The sequence below is a fragment of the Sturnira hondurensis genome, unplaced genomic scaffold, assembly GCF_014824575.4.
Source record: "Sturnira hondurensis isolate 20B ecotype Veracruz unplaced genomic scaffold, ASM1482457v3 Scaffold0004068, whole genome shotgun sequence".
In the NCBI taxonomy this organism is placed as follows: domain Eukaryota; kingdom Metazoa; phylum Chordata; class Mammalia; order Chiroptera; family Phyllostomidae; genus Sturnira; species Sturnira hondurensis.
This window is the reverse complement of record NW_028076699.1, coordinates 2664470-2682406: the sequence shown is the minus strand read 5'-3', so window position 1 is coordinate 2682406 and position 17937 is coordinate 2664470. Positions and strand designations below refer to the sequence as shown.

General features: G+C 45.5%; 1 protein-coding gene across 1 annotated transcript in view; it reads right to left on the bottom strand.

The window, feature by feature from the left end:
* FYB2 (FYN binding protein 2) overlaps positions 1–17937 on the bottom strand; it is a 106436-nt gene that overhangs the window by 51432 nt on the left and 37067 nt on the right. The window contains exons 2-4 of the mRNA XM_037043170.1: positions 14239–14995; positions 10963–11124; positions 9156–9189 (exon numbers count right to left, since the gene is read on the bottom strand). Of these exons, the coding sequence (XP_036899065.1) occupies positions 9156–9189; positions 10963–11124; positions 14239–14995 (953 nt within the window). The remainder of the gene's footprint in view (positions 1–9155; positions 9190–10962; positions 11125–14238; positions 14996–17937) is intronic.

Here is a 17937-nt window from a genome sequence, read left to right as displayed (position 1 = left end):
AGCTCTGAGTTTGTTCATTTATAAACTCAAACATTCATTCGCTCTTTGAACAAACTACATTCATGCTGACTGTTGTCTACATTATCGCATTTAACCACCTCAGTAGACTCTGAGGCATTTTACAGCTGAGGAAAATGAGGCTCGGAGATCCTCAGCAACTCGCCCAAGACAGCACTCTTGTTAAGAAGGAGAGTGGGCCTGGAAACCAGGCCTTCTGATTCTTAGTTCATTGTTCTTTGCCTCCTAAACACAGACCGCTCTAGAACCTAGAAGAAACTGAGAAATGAAAATAATGAAGCACAGGGTGAGGGTGAAGGCCAAGAAGCTTACAAGTGGGTTTTGAATGATATTTCTCTAAACTTTGTTAGGCTAATTCAATAGTTTGACAGATCAAGTCTTCCGTTAGCCATTCGAATGGGAAAAATGTGATGGGGAAATGCCTGTACTTCTCTGGGCCTGGCATCATCACCTGCAAAAAAAGACCAGTAGTATTTAACCTGTATCTTGAAGTTAGGACAAAATCAGTGAAGCCATTGCTGAACTTGGGAATGGCTCTAAAAACACTGGACATCCACTAATGCCACCGCTAAAGCAGGTTCTTGATAATTCAGTGGCAGCTTCTTCAGCATGAGACAAAACGACCTCAAGCCCTCGTTTTCATCATTAAAGCCAATCTTTAAAATATATGCATTTCAAATTCAGGGCATCTGCTTTGAGGTGGGCCACGTGATCTAATCCCATTTTCTTTATATCAGATCTCTCCATAGATGTGGCCTTCGGGAAAGTCCTTCTCCTACTACCTTCTCCAAGTAGACCTCCTGTCCACCTATTTCCTAACATTCTTGATCATTGTCATAATTTTAAAATTATTTCATTGCTCTTATTTGTTTAGTTTTGTCTCTCCTGCTCTGGGATCTTTTTATCACTCACTGTTGGGTCTCCCATGACTAATACAGTGCCTGGCACATTACAGGCTCCTGGCTATCTTCATTCTCCTGTGATACAGAAATACTATAAAATCCTAGACAGACAGGGAGATGATGTCCCACCATTCTTTTTCTCATTGAGCTCCTCCTTTGCACCAGGCACTGCTCTAGAATATAAAAGCAAATAATAGGCAAGGCCCTTGCACTCAAGACTCTCATGGTCTTGAATAATACAGAAAATACATAGAATAAATGTTATTATTTGCAGCATTAATAAATACTAACAGAAGAACAAAGTAGCTTTCTATACAGAATAGACAGTACCTTGAGAAAGGAAATGTGAGCTATATAGTCAGGGAGGCTGACATTTAAGCATTTAACATCTCCTCGTATTATCATTATTTGCTTACTTGTTTTTCTTCCTGACTAAAATGTGTACTCCATGAGAGACTTTGTTTTGTCACCTAGTGCATTACCATCATTTAGGACAATGTCTGGCACATATTTGGGGCTCAATGAATATTCACTGAGTGAATGAACAAATAAATGTGCAAATGAATGAATGAATAAATGAATCCTGCGTGATGAGAAGGAGCCATCAGGTCAAGATCCGAGAGAAGACAACTCTGTGCACAGGGAAAAGAGCAAGTCTTTCTGCCTGGTGAGATTGTGCTTGTTGTGTTTGAGGTGATGCCAAAATGCCAGTCGGTGGGCTGAAGAGAGGAATCGAGGGAGAGAGGGGGTTAGGAGAGGGGTAAGGAGGGGAGAGTAATGAGGAGCCTGAGCATCTGGGACCTTCTTGGCCCTGGTAAAATTCGCAATTTTTGAATTAGTTCTAAACATAAAATGGAGGTCAAGTGCTCAGTGGTTAGTTTGATTAAGTAAACATTGAATTCAAAGGATACCGAGTCCACAGAAGAAGGGAAAGAGAACCCTGGCAGCTAAAATAACAAGGACAAGCTTCCTGGCAGAGTGGTCGCTCGCTGGACAGCAGACTAAGAAAGAGCAGAGGAAAGAGGATTTCACGTGGGTCCATATCTTCACATGGCTGTACCTGGTGCACAAGGGCAGGTAAAGAGCTCGGGTTGTGCTAATTATTTAGCTTTGTTTACTGTTAGAAAACTAGGACACTGCATGTGCCCATCAATGCAGAACGTACAGCTAACAGATAACATTCTTGGAACATTTTCTTTATTCACATAAAAGTTCAAGGAAGGTGGTATCATTTGATCTGTGCATTCTTCTTCCCACCAATCTGTTTATCTGTCACTCCACTGGCCTATCACTTATTTAGTCATTAAATAATTATTACTTGTATGTCAACTTCCTGGGGAAACAAAGGTGAAAAGGATGGGCAATCCCTTCTTTCACAGAGTTTACAATCTAATAGATATCTCCCCAAATCCTTCATGTTGAAAACATTCTGAGACAGGACAGTATAGCTGAAAAACCTCTATAAACATGGAGTCCTGAGTTCACATCCTGGACAAGCTCTGTATTATCTTGTAATTCAGGGAAAGTCATGACATGTCTAAGCCCTTGGTTTCTTGCCTACCATGAATTTTGCCCTCCTAAGATGGTCAGGGGGTGAAAATGAGTCTGACGGATGTAAAGGATGGAGCAATGTCCCACACAAGGCCATACTCAGAGACTAGCTTCCCTTCAACCTTTCCTTACACCTCTGTATGTACAAAAACAGGCTCCAAATAGGCAACATGTAGCTGTCTGATTTGTTCCAGCTTATTGTTAGAATCCCACTAAAGAGAGAAGGCAAGGGTTGGCTCCAAATACTTCTGTACTTTAGCCCCACCCTGGCCAGCCTCCTGCACACAGATGTTCCCGCAGACAGAAAACACAATCCTAAGGCCGGCCTCCGAGAACACTGGCCTGGAGAATGTCCAGGCTCAGTTTGCAGAGTAGGCCATGAGTCTATTACACCGTGCCCGATTCTGTCTTCGGTAAAGAACCCATGTGACTCCTCAGTAAGGTAGCTGGGAGTGGGGGGGGGGGGTGGGGTGGTGACAGGCTGTGCTCTGGAGCCAGGCTGACCGGGTAGTGTCCCCGTCACTACTGATCCAGTTGCATCACCCTGGATGACGTAACTTGACCCCATGGTCAGAGTGTCTACTCACTGGATGGGGCAGCTCTAGTGGAAAGTTTCAAAATTAGAGAGTGGACCTAAGTATAGGGTACAGGCTTTGTCTATAGAAAATTCTCAATAAACAGAACCTTCAGGTGATTTTTAAAAAAGGAATAGTGTTTGAAGACACGAAAGAAGAGAAAAACCCTAAGTAAATCCACTGCTCCTACCTTTGAAAGGCAGGCCAAACAGCGACCTTGTTGTGTCTCTGAAGTTCAATTAAAAAGGGATAATGAGTTATTGAAGTGGCTAAAGCTGACGCCACCTGCATGTTCTGAGTCTAAAACTTCATTAGGCACAGACTTAACAATTCCTTCTCTTCGCTCTTGCCCCAAAGCAATTCCATTTAGCACACGGGGACCTGGGGCCCACTTTCTTGTCCTAAGGTGTCAGGCATATGAGGAGCCTGCCTTGCTGCTGGTTAGTCAGAACAGGTCCACACCAGTCACAGTCACCTAGAACACAGCTGTTCAGGAAAGAGTTCTGCCGTTGCAAACAATTTAAAAACCAGCCTTTAGAGATTCTGATCTTACATACACAAAGGCACCATGACACACTGCTTTTGTTTTAAGTAGAAACCAATCCCAAATAGCTTTCAGGAAGGGTCTATCTTGTACTGAGCACTCTATATGAGTTCATATCAACAATGACAGGAAGAGCAAATCACCTACAAGTTTCTCTAGATTCCTATCTTTCTCTCCCATCTCACTCCCCACAGCTGATCCAGCCACTGCTGGCGTTCCTCTCAAACATAACTTGAATCCACCGATTTATCTCCATTTCTACCAGTGTGAGCACGCCAGGTTATTCCACCTCTCTGAGACTCAGTGTCCTCATCTGTGAAATGGGATGGTTTCATCTACTTCTTGTCATGAATGGCATCATATATGTACTTCGAACAGACACTACATAAGCATTGGTTGCGAATTTAATGTTATTATCATTGTTTTGTTGTTGTCCTAATGGTTTCCTAGGCTACCTTCCTGTTTTCATGGCTCACAATTCTCCTACAGCTTCCCAATGCATTTTGAGCAAAATTCCAATTCTTTCCACAACTCACAGCATCACTGCCATTCCCCTGGCGCACTGTGTTTCAGCTCTGCTCCCTCCTCTCTGGCTCCCTAAATGCAGGGAGTGCGTTCTGCCTTGAGAGTTGGCACCAGCGGTGCCCCCTCCCGAAATGTTCATCTCCTAGGCCTTCCATGACTGGGTCCCCTTAATTCAGGTCTCAATCCAAATGTCACCACCTCATACAGGCCTTTCTTGACCATCCTATACTTCCTCAATCTCAATCCCCAAGTATGACCCTAATACTTAAAAACAGTTTCCTTTAGAGCACTTACTACTATTAGAGTTAGGAGTGGAAATGCATTTTGTTTGGCCACAATGTCATTCTTCTGATATCAGTATTTCACTTGAATGCCTTCGATAAGGCATTTATTCCCCACTTCCACAGCGTCTCTCTTCCTGGCTGTCCCACACGGGTCCTAAACAGTCCCACGGTCTGAGGGAGGCATAGGTGTTTCCCACTCAGCATGGGGTAGAAGCACCAAAAACACAAATACACACACATGTTCCAAAGCAGGAGGTTGAAAGAAGTCATCCAGATTCATAACAGGCTTAGATTATCTTTTAAAGACCATCATCAAAACAAAAACACAAAATTAGAAAGTTCAGGAGAGAAAGTCGGAGACCACTGAGATCCACCCATGGACCAGAATCTGAGAAATGCTGAACTGTCTGAGTTTTTTCTGCTTCTGAAATAAACAGCTTCTCCCTTCCTTAGTGTCTAGTCTGAGATTTCCTGGGTCAGCACTATGCTCTGATACTACTTAATGGGAGAAAAGGCATAGTTATGGCTAATGAATAAAATATTAGCCATCTCTGCTAAGTACCGATGGAGACCCAGTGCTGAGGGCTGTCCTGAGACTAACCTGCTTTGCTCACACAAATAGGGACTGTGGGTCAAGAGGGATGCCAGGCAGCTGGGTTGGTGTGAAAAAGTGATGGCAAAGATCAATCTCCAAGGAGTCATTTCACTGTTGGGAACTAACGAGATATTAATATTCCAGAGACGGCAGAGATGGGGGGCAAGGGCTGAAGAAACAAAGACTCAGCAAGCATCTTCTGCATTCACTGTGATTTATACAATTCATCTCATTTCATTTTCAAGAAATTAAATATTATTGTGTCCCTCTCCAGATGTGAATGTTAAAGTTTTGAAGACAGGTCTGAACCTGACTCCAGACCTGAAGTTCAGGAACAAAAATGGTTACCAAGTTCCTAACAAGATAATTAAATGTGTGTGTGTGTGTGTGTGTGTGTGTGTGTGTGTGTGTTCCAACAAAATACAGCTAAAATGCAAATACTCTTGTTTTATAAATGATGGTTGAAAAAACATTTTTTTTAGTTCAAAGAAGAATATAGCCCTTAGATTTTTTAAGAACTGTCATGTAGAGAAGGGGTAAAGATAGTGTCCTTTGTGCCAATGAGTGGGTCTGGGCCGGTGGTTGTGAGTCTAGGGCAGGAAGGTTTTTGTTGTTCCCAGCTCCCTGCGATTTCTGAACAAACAAACGAATGTGTATGCACAGGTGTGTGTGTGAGTACATGCAAGGTATTTTGTCTACTTTATACGCTGCTGTATTCTCAATGTACAATATTTCAGAGGATTTGGCATATAGTAGATATTCAATAAATGTGTGTTAAACAAATCAAACCTGCCCCAACAGAGAAAAACGCTGGACTCTCCAGGTAATGAGCTCCCCATCAAAGGATTTTTAAAGAGACTGAGGTTCTGAGCATGAATCCCTGCCTCTGGTGGAAGGCTGTACCAATGCTAAGGAAGCTTTACTGAACACTCTAAATGCTGGGCACTGCACCGAACACTTCACTATCATGATTCATTTAATCCTCACCACAATGGTGGGACTTAAGAACTACCACTACCCTACTTTACATAAGTAGAAACTGAGGTTCAGGCATTTGTCCAAGGTTACATAGCTGGTAAGTGGTAAGGTGTGAATTTAAAAACCCAAGTTTTTGTTAAAGGGGCCATGGTGACATTACACCATGGGCCTTGGTGACACCAGACAATTGCTGGGTCCCCTTCCAGCAGTGAGGTCCTGCTTACTCCATTCCTAACACAGTACCTGTACTGAAGATTAATTCCATGAACACAGGTTCTTCCCAAATAAGCACCAGTTTCCGTGGAAGGTGTATCTAAGGTTGTTCAGCATCATGGCATGTATTTGTTCAAACTAATTTCTTTTTTTTTTAAGGAAGAAGATGAGAATAATTTATTTTGGACTATAGGACTTACATAGAAGCCACTGGACATTTTTTACAAATCTAATCACCAATGAATTTGGAAGGCTAGATGATATGGAAGATTTCTAGCAAAATACACTTCATGAATACCAACCTTTCCTCCAATCTCCAGCAGAGATAGAAAGTCTAAAGAAAACATTATCCATAGAAAGGTAGAAATTCAGAGATAATTCTCACACATTTAAAAACACTAGAATCACACAGTTAAATAAGCTGATTTTACAGTTGCTCATTTATCAGTCATGTCAATGTTACGTCCTCAATTCAAAAGCAATGAATATTTGCCAGTGATACAGGGTGGAGGGAGGGATGGTCCCCCAAACCAGGAGTCAAGTATCTGATTTCTGTTCATTGCCCAAAGCAGGGGGGTCATGAGTGGCCAAAATATGTTGTCACTTGGGCTGAGGTAATGGAATAGATGAGGGTTCAGAAATCTGGCAAGAAGGAACAACACCCTTACCTCTACCCTGTCCCTCACCCCTTTCACAAAGATGGCTAAGGGTGGGGCCGAAGTCTGCAGGTGCCTGCAGGGGACCAGCAGCCGTATGCTACCTGCAGCTAGAGGAGAACATGCAGGGCCACAGATACTTGTGGGGTTCAAACTAATGTCTCATTATTGATGAAATGAAGTTCAAAGTCCTTAGTATGGCACTTACTGCACATTAAGATCCAACCTCACCTCTTATTTTTCCATATTAGAAATTTTAAAAGATTTTATTTATTTATGTTTAAACAGAGGGGAAGGGAGGGAGAAAGAGAGGGAGAGAAACACCAGTGTGTAGTTGCCTCTTGTGTGCCCCCTATTGGGGACCTGGCCCACAACCCAAGTGTGTACCCTGACTGGGAACCAAACCAGTGACCCTTTGCTTCGCAGGCCAGAGCTCAGTCCACTGAGCCACACCAGCCAGGGCCCATATTAGAATATTTTTGCCTGTTCACATCCTCCTCTTTGTTGTTACTGCCTTGCATTCAGTTATGTGCTAGTTCTATACTAGATAGGCATTGGTCCATTCATTTGTTCGTCCATCCATCCTTCCATCCATCCATCCATCCATTCCTTTATCCACTCCTTCCCCATCATTCCATTCACTAACCAACTGTAACTCAACAATATGGTTATTTGCAAAAACAATATCCTCTCTTCACCCATCTTACAACCTCACAAAAGGGAGCAAAACACCTGTCTAATCCCAACCCACCAAGCTGGATACGACTGAAGTTCTTTCTTCTTCCCTGAAGCTGCCCCTCAGATGCCTGGTCCCTCTTCCTCTCTTCTTTCACTGCCACGGCACTGTGCCCCACGTGACAATTGATATACAACGGATCTCATTTCAGATGAGAGTAGATTTGGTTCTATCGTCAATATGAAAGAACAGTACAGTCAAATTGCCCTTGGAAACCCCTTAGGAACAAGGCGCCATGTTAGAGACTGACTGCTGTTTCCCAATACTTGTCCATCAGAGCAAGTCTGTGCCCAGGGCTGAAAAGGGTTGCTGTTTCTCTGAGGAAAGTGTGAGAGAAGTCAGCTCAGTGCAGAGCCAAGCAGCAGCCAAGAAGCGTGTCTAGTTATCAGGGCGTGCTCAACCACGCTGAGATGCTCACAGTGTGTGAGGCCTGAGGAAACCATGGCTGACTCAAGGTTCATCCGAATGCCATCGTCTTTTCCCATCGTCACATGGAGGACGAGGCTCCTCTGATAAATAACGCAAACCGTCGTTTTCCTTCATCCAGATGCATGCACAGAGAATGCATTTCTACTGACCTACCTGGTGCTGTCCTGCAACCGGAGCACTAACCTAGGCGTTCCTGGAGCACATGAATCGCACAGTCAGCTCCTTGCTGAAGACGATTGTCTCACCTATTCCTTGGTGTACAAGATCCTCCATGATTTGGTTCCCGTCTACCTCGACAATCCCATTTCTTTCCCATCCTTATAACACTTTCTTTTCTCTAACTCCACTTAACTATTGTATTTCTAGTTTCCAACATAAGATGGGTCAGTTTATCTTTCCTTCCTCTGCCTGTGGGCCTCTTCCCATGTTATCCAGCAGATGTTGACTCTCAATACTCATGTCAAATATTTGCTCTTTAGGACAGGGTGCACCTCAAACTTACACAGTGTCATGTGTCAGTTATATCACAACAAAAAAGTTGGGGCAAACCTGAGTCAAAATCACAGCTCTGCCAGTGGCAGATGTTCTGAGCCCTGGCATCTTTAGCTATAAAATGCAGACAGTGGCAGCAACTTCACTGCCTTCTTGAGAAGATGAAAAGAGAACATCTGTACCAAGCGGCGAGTTCAATGCACAGCACACATCGGAGGGCTTGACCGTCCTGGGCTGAGTGCATTAATGAATTGGCGCTTCTGTGATAAAATTCTTAGAACGAGTGCACCCAAAACAGGAGGTCCTCTGTAACATGCCAGCTGCCCTCGGTATTCTGTTTAATATTCAATATTCAGCCTCTAATTCAATTTGTTACTATGGAAGTGGATGTTTCAATTTACTGAACCCAACTGTACAATAAATAAAAATACCTCAGAGGACCATCTTTGCAACTTCACATCAGCATGCTGCTAAGTGCGGTTTATTTAACCTCTCATCTAAAACAAGAGTGGCAATTTGTAGCTTATAAAACTGCTCTTCCCACAACCCTTTGGAGAAATACCAACCCCTGGCCTGTGCTTGCTGCCTGCTTTTGGGCAGGCTCAGCAGCCTGGTTGGCAGGCTACCCTCTTGCACAATTAAGAAACAGGTGCTCACCTCTCTAGAGGCAAGTAGCCTTCTTCCACAGCTGCTGCAAAGCAAAAGGAAGAGTGAAAAACAGACATTAGCGGCAGCCTTGTTAAAGCAAGTTACGTTTGTGTGGTGACCTGACCCTGGAGACAGAATGGGGATCGGCAAGTCACCTGTGCGCCAAGCCTCCCCATCCCCCATCCTGCAGGGGATCATCCGTCCTTCCCTGCAGCCCTCACCTACACTTTATAGGGCCTAATTAGGAGTACAGTCTCTTGTATTAGACCTTGACCTTCTGGAGTACCAGAATGTCTGCTGGGTTTTTCTCTTAGTCTCTTCTTCATAACTCAGTGCCTGGCAAAGAGTACAGCAACTCAATGCATGACTGAAATAATAATACTGCATTTATTGAGCACTTACTCGTGTGCCAGTAACTCTCAAGTCTCTCCATGCCTCATCTCATTCATTTATCCTCTCAATAACCCTAGGAGATGAGTGTTATTATCATCCCCATTTATAGGCAAGGACAATGAGGCTCAGTGAGCAACATGCGGAAACTTAAATAGCTAGTGAGTGGGGAAGTGGGGATTTTCAAAGCCCATTTCAAAACAAAAGCCTCAGTACTTTGTTCTATGTTCTCTGACAGCCTTCTTCCATTTCAGAGAGATAGTTTGAGGCCTAAATTATTCAATGTTCATAAAATCATACTTAGCCTTTTCTGCTATGGAGGTGGCCACAGCCTTAGAATATAACCCTAAATTTTATTCTAGGAGAAGATGTCAGATGACGTAGAGCAGTTTTTCTCAAGGTGTGGTCCCTGGGCTAGCGGCACGGACCGCCCCAGACGACCTGTTGAAAAGGCAAATGCTCAGGCCTCTGACCCAGACTTAACGAATCAGAAAGTCTGGGGCTGGGGCCCAGCAATGTGTTTTAACAGGTCTTCTAGGTGATTCTGGTGATGCTGAAGTGTGAGAACCTCTGAGTTCAAGAAATGTAACCATGAGGCTGCCTAAGGCTGTCATATGAGTGATGAACTTGAGGTAGCTCTCTTACAGGGGGGAGCCCCCTGCTGGCCCTCACGGTCACAGTGAAACAAATGTTGGCCCAGCAACCCACGTGACACCAAAGTGTATGTTTACCTCATGTTTCATCACAGCAAACAGAAGCACAGGTGTTTAACATGTCAACAGGGTCAGACTGCAGCGGGGGTGCAGAGGGCTTGAGTAAATGCTACTTCGTGTAGCAGAGGAAGACGTGCAACAGCACAGAGAAATGGCTCCCAAGGCTGCTACCAGTCCCGGAAAGGGCCAGTGGGGGCAGGGATGGGACCCCTTCAAAAATTACTGAAGGCAGATCACGGAGGCCTGAGGGACCCCTGCCATGACTGCAGGTCAAGTTCCTGCTGTTTGCCTCCCTGCCTCCCTCTGCACTCCCTCCCCCTCCTCTACTGCACAGGTTGTGTTGACAACACAGGCTTTATAAGAAACACAAAGGCTCTCTGCCTCCCTGCCCTGCTCCTTTTCGTTTTCTTCCTCTTGGACAGATTCCCAGTGATCAAATGCAGTGCTCTCAGGGGAAGCAGGCTGGCTCGGGAGCGATAAGGGGCCAATTCCCGCAAATTTGTCATTTCACGGGCAAGCTGCCATGGCCTCTACGTGAGAATAAGCAGTGATGGATGTCCAGCCCCATGGAAAAGCAGTTCAGCATTGTCACCTGGGAGCTCATGCGGAGAGGGAGGTGACTGGGGGAAACTGTACCGGAGCCAGCTGAGACTCTCCTGGCTGTCTGGGGGTGGGCGGTTGGGGTGGGGGAGGGGCGCAGTGCATTTCCTCACCTTCCCTGTGGCTCTTGGGAAAGGCAGCTGTCGGCCTCTGGAAGGCCTGCAGGTCCACGGCGGGAGGCTTCGGGGGCTTTGTGGGAGGGGGACCCAGGGATTCCACGGAAGGCAGTGGCTTTGTTTGGGGAAGCTGGCGATGCTTGACATCCAGCTGTTTCTCTGAACACAAACAGTCCAAAACGTGGGTGAGTCATCATTTCTAGCATATGGCTTGTTGGGTGAAACTGACCAGTTTCCTTGTCTCATTCTCACTCCTCCCCTCCGATCTGCTCTCCATCCCGTAGCCAGCAGGTTCAGAGCAAAACGCAGATCTGATCTAGTCACCATCCTGCTGCCCAGGCTTCTCTAATCAGGCTTCTGGTGAAGCCTGATTTCCTCAGCATGACATCTGTCCACTCCCTCCTTTGGCAGTTGAACAGCGTGCCACACTGCCCCAGTCGACATTTCCGGATTATTTGCTTATCGGACTTCAGGCTCCTGCTTGCCTGACCTGCAGCCCAAATGTCTCTCACTTATACCACAGGGTTCTCCATTCTCTAGATTTGATTTTAAAAGACTTAAAAAGCTCTTGTATGTCCAAGATTTTGTTTATGCGACTCCTGGTTCTAGAATGCTGTTCCATTATTCTCTCTTGCCAAATTTCAACTCTTTCTTTAGGCCCTGTTCCAATGACACCTCCTCTAGGAAGCCTTTCTTGATTTCTATCAGAAGTCAAGTTCAGAATCGATAACTCTAATTGGTATCCCCATTGCACATTACTAACACCTCTCCAGTAGTGTTGTGGCGTATTAGAGGGGCTGGTCTAACTTCCCACTGAATGTGGGCTCCTGTGGGCAGGGACTAGGCCATATCGTCGACCTTTTCCCAGCACCAAGCACAGGGCCTGATCCTCAGGAATTGGACAATATCTATTCCCTGAGAGAATTCTCCAGGCACTTATGACAGGCAAATAACCTGTGTGCTATGAAGAGGAGAATTAATCTCGGATTTCCAAGACTCATAGCCTAGGACAGCCTTCAAGGCTGACTCTGGCACACAGGCACCTGTGAATTTTGTGTCCTGGAATTTTGCAAGATAGTCCCAATGTTTTCTATGTTATCCTTCTGCACTAAAAAGCCAAATTCCAACAGAAATTCTAATATTATACATAAAAATTGTATCTGCTGCTTCTGAAAATAGCACAAAATCTTCCAGTGCCCAGGTGCTTTGATTTTTGGCTCACACAAGGCAGTGGTTGATCACATGGGAAACTAAAGGAGCGGGGCCGTGTGTCCCGAATACACCAGTGTGACCTTTTCAAAGTCCTGCTGTCCCATGCCAGCAGGGAGGGGGACTCCCTTCTTGCCCTCCCAGCAGGGCCAAAAATTCCTCTCTTCTCAGACTGTAATTTTAAGTTCCAATGTCAGTAACTTGTCTTTATCAGATTAAGGAGAAGACACAGTGAAAACAAATGGTCACTCACTTAGTGGGCCCCTAATTTTTACCAGGCACTGTGCTTGGTTGTTGACGTGGGTTAGCTCATTTAATCCTCTTAACAATTCCACCGGGTAGGTAACCAATCCACCCTTCCTTCTTTCCGCCTACTCACCCCCTCTTCCTTCCTGTCTCTTCATCAATAACTGTTTATCCACTGTGTTCCAGGTATGGTTCTAGCGGCTGGGGATGCAGTCACGCCCTCAGAAATTTTTATTTTAGTAGGACAAGACTGATGAGAGACATGTAAACAAATAAACAAGGTAATAACAGAGGTCTATTACTTCTAAAAAGGAAAGAAGAGCAGGATGGTATAAAAGAGTGTAAACTCTTGGTGGTGGGCTAAGGGTCTTGAGCTAGAGAGGCTAGGAAAGGTTTATCTGGGAAGGTGTCCTTGAGGATCGCTGTGCCTGTAGGAGGAGGGTAGACTGTAAGAAGGCAAGAGCGTGAAAGCAGGAAGACCAGTGAGGCCATTGTGGTGGTGCAGGCATGAGATGGTTGTAATGTGGGCCTGGGCAGAGGGCAGAAATGGACAGAAGTGGATGGATCAGAACATATTTTTGTAGTAGAACCAAAAGCTTGCTAACAGATTGGATGCAAAGAAAGAAAGGGAGAGGAATAGAGCACAATTCCTAGGTTTGGGGTGTGAGCAATGAGGAGTGTTGGGGACGGCTCTGCCTGGTTTCAGGAATTGTACTACTCCCCATGGCTAAGGATGAACGAGTTGACCTCCGGAATGCCGAGCCACAGGAGACAAAAGCTTGTCTCTGGTAGCAACGCTGCCTTAGTTTCCTCTCTGTGTCCCCAAAGCATGGTCAGAAGTCAGTGACGGGTAAGACTCCTCACAGAGAGAGGGGCAACCTAAGCCAGACTCGATCAGTTGGGAGGCCATCATGGAAGGAATTGGGGGGGGGTGCTGCAACAAAGAGGGAACAATGGATCCTTGCCCCCTGGCTATGTGACATAGCCCTAGTCCCCATGTCCTCTGGAAGAAGTGCTTCCTGGCTCTAATCCAGTTAAGCCTGAAAATCTGATGGGGAGGGGGTGCAGCTCCTTGCCTTGCTAGAGCGTGTCCTGGGGAAATCTGGCATAAGAAAGAATTCTCAAAAATCTTGTGAAACCTGCTTTGCTGAGAGTGCTTTAATTCAAATATTAAGGGTCCAAGCAGGAAATCCGTATGTCTCCTGAAGTTTCTGCAACCCCTGTTCCTGACAGACTCTGACTCAGACTAAGCCCTCAGAGTTCTTTGAAATGTTATCTACTGTTTGATCCTTACCGACCTGTATTCCTGTGTATTACAACCCAATAAAAGCCCCTGGAGGAAGGGGCTCCTGGCCTTTTTCCTTTGAGAAACTGGCCACCTCTCCTCCCCAAGCAGATCATGTCTTGGTAGTGTTTACTTTCATCTGTGGTGGACGGGGGTACTTGAGGGCAAAGTCGCCCCCACAGAGGGGGATGGCTGTCCCATTTACCAAAACAAGGAGGATTGGTGATGAATCTGGTTTCTACAAGAGCAGACCTGCCTCTGTAAGTTAAGCCAAAGTTCATGCATCTTGTAAGAAGGAGAACTACAGTTCAAACCCAAGTTTGCCCAAACTGTCTCTCAATTGAATTCTAGGAGGTTAGTCACATTGCCCAAACCTGAAATTACAATTTAGCAGATGGTCCTAGAATACCTGTGTTGTAGTTTAGAGCAAACATTGCTGAGGTCACATATATGACCTTCTCAAGTCAGCAAGATTTAACTTAGAACAACACAGTGAGCTCTCCCCCCTCACCTGTGCGGATTAGATTTCCTACCTGGGGGCCAGCTGGCAAGCTCCCTCTCATAGACGGGCTGGGAGGTGCTCCCTGCTGGACCCCTCTCGGGACGGGACTTTTCCAGGCTCTTCCTTCCATGTGGAGAAAGTGGAAAAGCGGGATCTTCTGAGGTGATTTTCTTTGCACATGATTTCCTTTGGGCCATCAAGTACCTCTGGGAAGGAAGAGTCTGGGATCCTTTTATTTGCAGCTCTTTCCTGGACCCCTCTGGAATAGCAAGCCCTGTGCTTTTCTGGTCTCCTGGATGGAAAGCCCTACCTCCACAATCGGCAAGGCGAAAGGCTGATGACATTTCACTGTTCTGAGATGAAACCTTCTCCCAGTTCCAGAGCTTGTTTCTGAAGCTACTGGTCACCACCAACTTCTTCTCATCGGTTATCTTAGCGTTTGCCTGATTCGAGTCTAAAAGCAGAGAAGCCTTCTGTGAATTCCCTGCAGGATAAGCAGACCTTCCCAGAGGGTCTGGGGAATCAAAGCACTTCTGAATCTCACTCCTCTGTGCCAGCTTCATTTTCTGGGCCTTAAGAGGCTGGGGTTCACCACCGGAACAATATGATGGGGGCTGACTGTGGTCAGATGGGAGCGGATTCCCGTTGGCCCAGGTCCTCACTGACTGTGTGCTGCCAACGTCCCCCTTATGAGAAACACTTGCTGGGAATTGAATAGGTCCAGGAAGAGATGGCACATCAAGCTTTTGAAATTTAGCTTGTAGTTCCTTGAAGTTTCTTAATCTTTCCTAAACATGAAGGAAAATAGAAAGTCTTATTATTTGGGGACAAAGCAGCATGATTAGCTGACGCCACTGTGCCTACTAAGGGGCTCTCAGTGCCAGCGCAACGCCATTGCTTACTCACTGCGCAAGGTCAGCCAGCAGTGCCGCTGCCTTTGAGAGACGGAATGAAAATAATTGTATCCTCTCTGAAACCTTTCCAATATATTATTTCTTCGCAACATATAAAAACATGTGTAATGGAGATAGTATTAACAACTGTTGATAAATCTCTTGATACAAACTTTTTTGATGGCTTCCTCCTGCCTATATAAACAAATTCTAAACCCCACAGCATGGCATTCAAGGTTCTTCACACTGTGGTGGAACTGTCTCCAGCCATAGCTCAACAACGACCCTGAACCTGAACGGGACTATCCACAGGCTTTCCAGGAGACTTTGTACTCTCCACCACCCTGACTTGGCTTGTGTGTTCTTGCTTCACAAAATGCATGCCCCCCGCCTATTTCAACTGCTTTTTCTTGCAACTTCAATGCTCACCTTCTCCTTCCCCTGGATGCCAGGTAGAACCATCTCCTTCTCTGTCTCCTGGGTTCTTGCATAGCTCTTTCTAACTTGGCTGTGGAAATGAACACTGTTCAACTGGAGAACACAGCAAACCTTGGAACCAGGCCAGTCTGTGTTCCAATCCTGACATTGTTCTTTATCACCAAGGCAAACACTTTGGAAAATTTGGCACTAGTGGGGTAGTCTCGTTTTAAACGTGAACTGCCAAGTGGTAGGAGGGTGAGGGCTACCTTTGTAAAGTATCCATCACTTCACACAATAACTAAAAGACATTTGTCAGAGGCTAGATGGTTGTCTTGTATTGCTGACTCCCCTTGGAAGCCTGTGTCCTTCCTTCTAAACTCAGCTGGAATTTAGTGTACAGAAACAGTGGCAGTAACAGCAGGCCAACAGTGGGGGGAGGTGGGCTGTGCCCAGGACTGCACAGTGTGTGGGTGGTCCCAGCAGGGAGGGTCAGGCTCCACTCCTGCTCCGTGCACTTCCCACTGCTCACTAGGTCTAGTTTATTTTTGTAAGTTTGTTTTGTCACCTTTTGTCTTCGTAGGAGGACATGTGGGAGGGGAGTTAATGGAGCCATTTTGAAAGAAAGAGCCCCATCTTCTCCTGATCACCTTAAAGTGAAACAGAACCACCCCAGGTTCCATTCCTCTGGGTTCTATGGTCCAGCACCCATAAGAACCATGAATCCCAATGCCAGAGTCTTATGAAAAGGAAAGGAACTATGTATTCAAAAGTTATACAGGTTTAGAATAAAGGTGGAATTCTGCCGTTAAATCCCACACCCATTAGAAACAAAAAAAACACCCACGAACACACAGTCCTGCCTCCCCTTGCCAAACCAGGCCAGTCAGAGGTACTGCATCTCAGGAAAAGATACAGAAGTCTGTAGCTTAGTGGGGCTGCATTCCATCTGCATCCCAGCTTGTTATCTGTGCTCAGCTAGGCTCCTGCCCTTAATTCAAACCCAAGTGGCCCCTCCTCATGGTAGGCTGGTGGGGGTCCTTTTGCATCCTTTCAAGCTGTGCAGCAAAAACAGCCTTCACCACTCCCAGGCCACGTGGTCAAGAGAGCAATGCCTGCTCTACACTTGGGTTTAAATCTTGGGGCAGATCTTCCTGCATAACCCATTTCCAAATCTTTCCACACTGCATTACAGCTGCCCTTTCCCGTATCTCCAGCTCTTCTTGGCTACCATTGGTACTTCGGGCAAGCATGGCCCCATGGTGTAGGAGCTGACTCTCAGCCACTCTAGCAGGTGCAAGGCCTTCCAGCTATATCAGGAATTAGAGTCACACCCATTCGCCTGGCTCCTAGTGTGGCCTACTTAACACTACTAAAACACTGGCCAAATTCTTCAGATATGCAAGGTAACTCTCAATGGCTGTCCTCCACTTCCATTCCCCCATCGATGTGAGTGGGGGGTTTCCCTGTTTAGGGGGACCCCGATATTCCATGTTACAAAAGTTCTTAATTGCATGTACACATCCTCCATGCCAATGACTTCTAATTTTGCCAGCAAGTGAAAGTTGAGTGACCTTTTCTCACCGTACTTACAGATGACTCACACCTGCTGTCTGAAGATTTAGGAAGAGAGAGAAATTGAACAAGAAACTTAAAGTGTTGCTACGTGGTAGACACCAGCACTGGGCATGGAACCAGGAGATTTTCTATTTTCTAGTTGCATGTCTTGGACAATTTACTCCACTCCTCTGAACCTCATTTTCCTCACTATGAAATGGGACTGTTCTACTGACAGTTGAGGGTTATTGCAAGGTCTAAATGAGAGAGTAGGCATACATACTTCAGTGGTTAGTATTTTTTAAAATGTGACAAAGTACACATAGCTTAAGATGTACCACCTCAATCTATTCAGTAGCGTTAAGTGAATTTCATGGGTGGGAATGTTGCAAAACTGGAGCTCCATACTCATTAAGTAACAACTCCCTATTCCCCCTCCCCCAACCCCGGCAACAACCGTTCTGCTTTCTGTCTGTGAACATAACTACTCCAGGTGCCTCATGTAAATGGAATCATAGGTACTTGTCTTTTTGTGACTGACTTATTTTGCCTAGCATATTGTCCTAAATGTTCATCCATGTTAGAGTACATTGCGACATTTCCTTCCTTTTCAAGGCTGAATAACATTCATAGGCTGTATATACCGCATTTTGTTTATTTATTCAGCCGTTGATGGATACTTGGGTTGCTTCCACCTTCGGTTGTTGTGAATAATACTGCTGTGCACACGGGTGCACAGAACATCTCTTTGAGACCCTGCTTTCAATTCCTCTGGGTGTATACCGAGAAGTGCAATTGCTGAATTATTCCATATCTAATTTTTTTAAAAACCACCATAATGTTTTCCACAGTAACTGCACCAT